Source organism: Sinocyclocheilus grahami, unplaced genomic scaffold (assembly GCF_001515645.1).
Source record: "Sinocyclocheilus grahami isolate Dianchi unplaced genomic scaffold, SAMN03320097.WGS_v1.1 scaffold191.1, whole genome shotgun sequence".
Classification (NCBI taxonomy): domain Eukaryota; kingdom Metazoa; phylum Chordata; class Actinopteri; order Cypriniformes; family Cyprinidae; genus Sinocyclocheilus; species Sinocyclocheilus grahami.
Window position 1 is genome coordinate 819,736 of NW_015505370.1, and position 8,895 is coordinate 828,630.

General features: G+C 38.8%; 1 protein-coding gene across 1 annotated transcript in view; it reads right to left on the bottom strand.

The window, feature by feature from the left end:
• The window catches only part of LOC107594787 (14-3-3 protein beta/alpha-like), a gene marked incomplete at its 5' end in the record, with an annotated part of 11,604 nt that extends 8,322 nt beyond the window's left edge, over positions 1-3,282 (bottom strand). The window contains one exon of the mRNA XM_016284965.1: positions 3,141-3,282. Within this exon, the coding sequence (XP_016140451.1) occupies positions 3,141-3,282 (142 nt within the window). The remainder of the gene's footprint in view (positions 1-3,140) is intronic.
• Positions 3,283-8,895: the final 5,613 nt, after the last annotated feature.

Consider the following 8,895-nt stretch of genomic DNA (forward strand, 5'->3'; position numbering starts at 1 on the left):
ACAAACAAGAAATTATCGTGGAAATGATACTTTTCAACTAAATTAAAACGCCAGTAGGTGCCAGTAGTGAGCGTTTAATGAGTGATTCATTGAGTCGTTCATTCAAACGATTCGTTCAAACGGCAGATTCATCAGATGTTTATGCATGGGCTAATGAAACTTTGACTCAACCAATTCGTTCAAAACACGGAATCAATCAGCAATGAATGTACTTACTAAAATGTAAGTGACCTAATATTATTGTATTTGCTTATTGAACTGTTTATAGAACTATTAAACAGTCGTAATGGTGAAAACGTTGTGTGATGTTGCCTAACTAACTGTATTTTAAATATAAAAACTTTCCATTTTGAATTTTTACCTCAGGATGCGGAGTTTCTTAGTGTTGCGCATTTTGATTTCTCCTGGAGAGGCTGCGTGAGCCTCGCCTCAGCAGCGCAACCTCATACCGTCAATAGATGCATTATATACAGTAGCTACTGTATATCCACTATTCACCACTTACTCTAAATGTAATAAAATCAGAATAATATTGCGTTTTGGTGTTTACATAGTTATTTTTGTTTACTGATGTTTTAATCATGTTACTTGTCTAGCGTTAATGAGTTAATGTCAAGCCCTGGAGTCTATGTGCCGGGGCTCAGCCCCAGACGGCCCGGCCCAATTTAAACCCTGGTCTTATGTAGCATGATTCTACACTGTGCATGAATGGTCACTGTGACGAGTGGGGGCGGGGCCAAGAGCCGTGGGAATGGAGCGAGGCCGGTGGAGTGATTGCTAATGAGCGACACCTGCACCCACTCACCGGTCTCGAGTCTCACGGAGGAGCTCCGGAAGGATAAAAGGGAGGAGTGACGACCGTGTTGGATGAGAGAGGCCCAGGCCTGGATTTTATTTTGTGTTTTGGTTTTGTTTGTGCGCGACAGTCGTCCGCAAGGGGCTGTCGCGCTGTTTTGAGTTTATTTTATTATTAAAGTTTGTTTAAATGTCATCGCGGTGCTGAGGAGATCGGGCAGCAGGAACAAGCGGAGACCACCGGTGGCTGCCCGAGGCGGTGGTGCTGGAACAATGGAAGACGAGATGGGACGGAGAGCACGCTGCTGCGCTCCTGGGTCGAGGAGGGGTGGCTACCGTCTGTGAGGGAGCGGAGGAGTCTGCCCGTTCGCCAGGAGGCCGGAGCTTGCTGCCATCCACCATGATTGGGGAGGAGCAGGGAACGGTGGACTCGCTGCCGCCTGCCCTTAATAGGAGGAGCCATCGCCGGCCGCCAGGAGGCGGAGGAGCATTGGGCCATCCACCAACGATGTCCAGTACCATCGCATGGCACCGCGAGTGAGAGCCTCTCAGCCGGTTGAGGACCAAGTGGCAGTGTGTCGGGGAATCGGACCCAGAATTTTTTTTTTTTTTTTTTCCTCTCTTCCCTCTATCGTCTGTCTCTCCTCATTCTTCCATCTCCTTTTCTCTCGCCGGCCTGCGAGGGGCGATGGGGGTATGTGACGAGTGGGGGCGGACCGAGAGCCGTGGGAACGGAGTGAGGCCGGTTGAGTGATTGCTAATGAGCGACACCTGCACCCACTCACTGGTCTCGAGTCTCACGGAGGAGCTCCTGAAGGATAAAAGGGAGGAGTGACGACCGTGTTGGATGAGAGAAGACCAGGCCTGGATTTTATTTTGTGTTTTGGTTTTGTTTGTGCGCGATAGTCATCCGCGAGGGGCTGTCGCGCTGTTTTGAGTTTATTTTATTATTAAAGTTTGTTTAAATGTTCACCGGTTCCCGCCTCCTTCTTCACAGCCTACAAACGTTGTTACAGTCACATAAAACGCGCTTTCGGTCTTGAAGTATGAACGGACATCTGCATATGATTGAAACTCTACACAGCTTCCGCGCTACTCTCCATTGGAAATGAATGACTTTCGGTCTGTCATTTGTCGGAGATAGTGGAAAGCCGGCTTGAAATGCAGTGGAAACGCCAGTAAGACGAGGATCGTTTTCATTTTAAAACAAAGACGCACCAGTGTAAATGTAGCCTTACAGCTACGGGGGCTGGGACGCATTCACACTAAATCCTCACATGTGAGCCACATCTTTGAGTGTCACAGTCGCGGACCGACTGTGCAGACCTATCGGTGTATTAGACTATAGTAAGATACCACGAGCAAACTGCTCCGTACGTTTTCGCATCGCTCTCGCGGATGTCAAACACTGATCGATCTGCGCCTCACTGACGTTGATGAGATTAACCCCTTAGGTATCGAAATTTGGTACCGAACGACGAGACGTTTTTCGATACTTGATAGTATCAAGGCAATTCGTTCGGTGCCTAAAAAGTATCGAATTCGATACCCAGCCCTACTCAGCAGTGCCACAAACTGATCACCTCCATGCCACGCCGAATTGAGGCAGTAATTAAAGCAAAAGGAGCCCCTACCAAGTATTGAGTACACGTACAGTAAATGAACATACTTTCCAGAAGGCCAACAATTCACTAAAAATGTTTTTTTATTGGTCTTATGAAGTATTCTAATTTGTTGAGAATTGGTGGGTTTTTGTTAAATGTGAGCCAAAATCATCACAATTAAAAGAACCAAAGACTTAAACTACTTCAGTCTGTGTGCATTGAATTTATTTAATACACACGAGTTTCACAATTTGAGTTGAATTACTGAAATAAATGAACTTTTCCACGACATTCTAATTTATTGAGATGCACCTGTTCTTTACTTAAACATTTTTGATAATATAATAAATAATACTACAAACACTACGTTTTAAAAATGTTTTATTGCATATGTTTTTGTGGTGGGGCCAGTGAAAATGTTGGCAGAAAAAAGAATAAAATAAAATAAAAAATCCTTACTGTTGAGGAACACAAACCTACAAAAAGAAACGCTGCTAAAACTAGGTCAATCCCAAAAATAAAAATATGAAATTTCTAATATGAGCCAAAAAGAAAGTTCAAAAATGTGTTGGTGAGAATGAGTATCTGTATTGAGCAGATGATGATCAGCCTATACTCAGACACAAGACAATCTTCCCCTTGTTTAGATGTTTCCAGTTACATCATACCAAGGAAAGTCCAGTCCTACATTTTACGGAAATGTTTGTAAAACCCACAAAACCAGCAGCCAAACATTCTTACTTTTCTTGTCGTCTCCTGAGGCGACTTCAGCAAGGTATCTGTAGTAGTCGCCCTTCATCTTCAGGTAGAAGACTTTGCTCTCAGGATTTGTGGAATTCTGGATTAAATATTTGTTCAGCAGCTCCTGTAGAAGAAGAGTAAACGAAAGAAATTAAATGGAGGAAAAGCTTGAAGTCCACATTTAGACACTTTCTTCATGTCATTTCTTTAGGCCCCAAGAAACATGCAAACCACCAGGTGAATGATCTTAAATACAGGCTAAATATCAGCTCATCCTCCTGTTAGTGCCATTCCCATGCAGACTCGAAGCAGTTTCAAGGGATTTCCCTCCTTCGTTTTAGTCCAGGATTAAGCTTAATCACCGTCTCAGAGACCTGAAGATCAATCTTTCTGCATCCGTCTACCCATCTAACAGTAATCTGTTTCAGGGAAAGCAACAGCTTTAAGGCACGGGTAAATACCAGATTAACCACCACACCAAGGATGAGACAGATTACCACAGAAAGGCCAACACAACATCATGAGGTATGACCCACTCCTTACCACGCTATGGTAAGATCAGGTCAAAAAATGCACCATCAAGAGCTTAATATTTCTCTCCATCCTCCTACACATCACAGTGTTCTGCTTCTGTGCTTCGCAAACACTATTACAACAGAAATCATAAGGAAACAGGAAACATGCTGAACTGGTAGAAGGTTTGCTCAAATCTAGGATAGTCCAACATTTCATTGCTCACTCAGTGATTAACAGGATAGTTCACCCAAAAATTAAAATTGAGTCAACAATCACTCACCCTGAATGACTGACTTTATTCTGTGGAACATTCTGTTTTTGGCCTTACAATGAAAGCCAATTGACTTCCATTGTACAGTATTTCAAAACAACTCCTTTTGTGATGAGTAAATGACAGAATCTCCCTTTATGAAAGGCCTGTAAATAATGTTTTGTCTTGAGGAGTACAGACTGCACCCAGAAGCTTCAAAACAGACAAAACCAAAAGTGTTAGAAACATTCTCTGACATGAGGGCCTGTTTCTTCTTGCTTGCCTGAGTAGAAAGGCCTGTCAGAGCATTTTTTTTTTTCATTCTTCACACTTGTTAGGGATTCTCAGCACAGAGATGCCAGTCACTGATGACCAATCCAGAGAAACAAGGTCAGTGCTATCCCAGCTTCCCATTTCTGACCTAAAAATGTAGAAGCTTCTGAGAAGACTAAAAGCAGATGTACATAAAACAGTACAAAACTGAGCATTAACAATCTTTGTATTAGGCTTCATTTATCTGGATGCACTTATATTACCTTCTCATATCAGTTTCCACAAAATATTGAGCAGCACAACTGCGATTTGCAATAGTTATAAGAAATGTTTCTTGAGGGTCAAATCAGCATATTAGAATGACTTCTGAAGGATCATGTGACACTGAAGACTAATAATGGCTGCTAAAAATTCAGCTTTGCATCACAGGAATAAATTACATTTGAAAATATATTAAAATAGAAAACCTATTTTAAATTTTAATCTTTCACAATATTAGTGTTTAACTGTATTTTTGAGGCTTGTTGAGCATAAGAGACTTCAAAACAAAACAAAATCTCATAGACCCCTAACTTATAGTAAACAAGTAACGTATAGTAAGGATTGTCAACTAGTCTTCCATCAGTTTAAGCTTTAATATTTTTAGTGTTGGTGCTATAAATGGGATGAATTTATAGAAATCACATCTCAGTGAGGGTTTAGTGTGCAAACAGTAATTTCTGTACATTCTGGAAGCAAAATGCCTATCTGAGAAGTTACATTTCTAAGTTCACGCCAGCTACAGTGAAAGTGGTGGATTTGTAACAAAAGAACCACATTCAACAATACATTTCAAGATAATTATGGTCAGACTCCAGATATTTTTAGTTGTTGATCATGAACACATACAGGTGAATGTCTTTATACATTCCCCTGATGTTCAACAAATATAAATCAATGGCAAATGCAGGAAACACTTGTCACTTGTTCAGTGAGCGTAGTCCTCCCTACTGAGAGTATGAGAGCTGGCAGCATGTGGCAGGCTGTCTGGACAGGTGGGGGTGTGGAACAACCTTGATCCCAGAGCAGATTCAACAGTGAGATGAGTCACAGACACACCCTCAGTCATCACAGACGAGCTGGGAAATCAAGCTGGAGTTCTCGCTAAAGCTGTGCACAGAAACCGGCCATGACTCACTGCACAAACACAGTTCACCGCTTACATGGGTTTAGACCAGACTACAGCAAAACCACTGATAACAACCCCACTGATTTACCAGAAAGACAGTGGCTGATTGTGAATCTTTTGTATTTCCACAGGAAGCACTTTCTGGAAGACCAGGTAGAAACCGATAAAACCAATAAATATTTTCATGTGATGGCAGATAATCAATAAATGGCCGAAGTTCGCATGAAACGGAAATTCACCCATCTATTTTCTAAATATTGTGAACAATTGATCCATCTACTTTAGGGCTTTTTTTTATAAGAATTTTGATAATTGTTAATCACAATGTCACAATTCAGTCTTCTGTCGCTACTTCAGTTACAGCACGACTTTAATATTCTACACTATTTTGTCTAATTAAATTCAAATGAAACACTAAAATCAATTGTTTTAAATGCTACATGTGGATTTGGGCATCACAGCATTATGTACATTAAGAAAAATGGATTATAATTTTGAGATTTACTAAAGTTTACATTTAAATTAATAGTAGTAGTTTAAAGATTAAAAAACACTAAAAACACTGTTAGATGTGTAAAAAATAGAAGAAATATCCAATTAACAACCCTCTACATTGCAAGTAAATCACTCGCATATGCGACTAAATCTTCACTCTGGGCGACTAAATGATGTCTAATATTAGCCAATGGCTAATAAATTCTCAGATTTTACTCTGAATTGACGCGCGACATGTAAACAATATTCTTTGTTGTATTTTCCTGTCAAAATAACAGCGTTCCTTTGGAATTCTTTAGCTTTTTAGAACTGCCACTTTCTCCAGTAGTGGGCGGAACTAATGCGCAAACAGCAATATCATTGGCTGGCGCTCACCTATTGTCATCCCTGTTTTGATTTCAGCAAATCAGTTCGAGCGAACGCACACAACCTGATTAATATTCATTAATCCAGCAGCTCATTAATCCTTAGTGCGTTTTATAGTGTTCTTATTAGTATAATTCATATCATTATCTTATCAGTATTTTTGTTAGTTTTTTCCCAATTTTTTACAGAAACACTGAATGACCAAAAAAGCACCACCACCAGTCCTACGTTCAATTAAAATGACTTTTAAATTTCAAGTTTAAATTCTAATTACTAAAGTTCTATCATTAAATAATACTTGATTATCATATTATAATGCTCGACTGACTGATGTTAAGAGTGTACTTTCATATATTTAAAAAAACTCATTTAAAAAAAAAAGAAAAACTGTGTCATTTTAGAAATATTTATTATGTATATATAATAGCCAATGGCGATTCAATTGCCAAGGTGTCTGTAGAGGGTTGAATTAATATCCAATACTGATAATTATTATCCAATACTAATTTAAAAAAAAAAGTATATATTTAATAATTATCAACTTTATCTATAACTCATATGATGTCACTAAATTGTAGGCCTATTATGTACATAGGTGGCTTACATAGTACTGGCATCTAACATTAAAAAAAAAAAAATAATACATATTGGGAGACCACTACATGAGACATTAGTGAATAATACAATACTGTTGTACAATACTATATTTAGCAATTGTCTATACAAAACACTCACACATAAAACACGGTCTAATGGTAATGAATTATGGTCTTCTCTATGAATAGACCACAATAACAGCCTCATGCTACAATTTCAGCTCTTTCTGTGAGAAAATAAACCACAGCTTCCATTTTTGGAACAAACCTCCTTCAGGCAACATTAAACATTGCTTCTTTTATTTAAAAAAACAAAGTGTCAGAGTGGATAAAGCTAAATTATTCCACCAGTAGCACAAGCACTGAGAATGAGGAACTACATAGCTCACTATTACCCAGCAGACATTCGAAAAGCGTTATAGAACTGCACCTGAATGCACCTTTACAACACACCCACTGCTGAACTTTGAACATCTCATCATGTCAGGGCCATGATTTGATTATATAAACAAACACTTCCTTCTGTGGGAAGGGTCTAAAAGGAAACACTTCTCTTTATACATAATACCAATTTGATCAAGGTAGGTTTGCTATACAAAAAGTTATTAAATACAAACTGCACAGCTTCTAATTGGACTCATCATCACTACATATTCTAGATATAAAAACAATGAGCCCTTGTACAAGACTTGGCATGCTCCCCTTAATATAAACACCGTCGTCTCCGGCGAGAGACAAAACTGGGCTGCTGCTCCATCAGGAAAGAGGACATATTCTCTACCATGTCACACATGTAGTGAACACATACTCATATGATACATACATATGAATAAGGTCAAATCACAGCAGTGCATATATTTAAAACAACACTCTTGCTTGTGATTAATTCAGCAAAGACCAGATTCAAAATTGCGCATTAAAAAAATAGTCACTGAACGAATCAGCGAACGAATCTTTTTGGTGAATGATTCAAAAGATTCGAATCACTGAAATGACTCAAAATCCATACCAGCGTTAGAGAAGCCCTTCTGTGTGAATCTTACACTTTCATTCGCTACTCACGGACTAAAATTCGTCTTAGAACCTAGTGAGTTACCTACCAAAACAGCATTTTGGGGCGCGTTCCGTCAGATGTTGTCTAGGTAGGCAACACGGAGACACAGATAAAAAAAAAAAACTTCATATTAATGTTTTGTCTGTTACCATATCATGGATTTACATACTGTTCAAAGGTTTGGGGTCAGTAAGATTTTGTCTCTTATGCCCACTTGATCAAAAATACAGTAAACACAGTAAAATTGTGAAATATTATTACAATTTAATATATTTTAATATAATTTATTCCTGTGATGACAAAGCTAAGTTTTGCATTTCCCCAAGTTTTTGATTGACAGTAAATAATACACTTTTAAAATTTGTAGAAACAAAGAAATATTAATAGCCTAAATAAAATACAGCAGAGAAAAAAGTATTAGCCTGAACATCCCTAGAGCCGAAAACCCCTGAGAGTTCCCATTAGACGATAGGCATTTTAACTTTGTTGAAGCATGTTTTACTCTCCACAGTCAATTTCCTGTGAGCTAACTACATCAGACTGAGTAATTGGGTGGGGCTGAATGTATGACAAATTTTGACATCCTAGCTTTGTCTGAACAGTTTAAAGTAGTCATCCATTTAAACACACAATAACTCACATAAGTGACTATAGTTAGTAAAACATAGTTGGTATAATTTTTGTTGAAATGATGAAAGACTTCAGCCAAGGACAATCAAGAAGTAAATTAAACAGGTAATTTATCAGATTTTTTTTTTTAAATGGGAATTTTATCTGTACTTTAGACAACTTACACCCTACTTGGCTTTCAACCAGAAGCTCATCTATTTTATAAAGAAGCAGGATTTCAGCCTCTCACACACAGCCTGCATGGGCAAAGACCAGGCTCAGCTCACAGAGGAGAAGGCTTGTTTAATCCCCTTTGAAAGAGATGTACTAAACTCCAGCAGGTCATGTCATGTCCTACAACCTTACACACACAGCCCATTGGTACATCACATGAAAATGTAGTTTGTTTTATATATATATATATATAT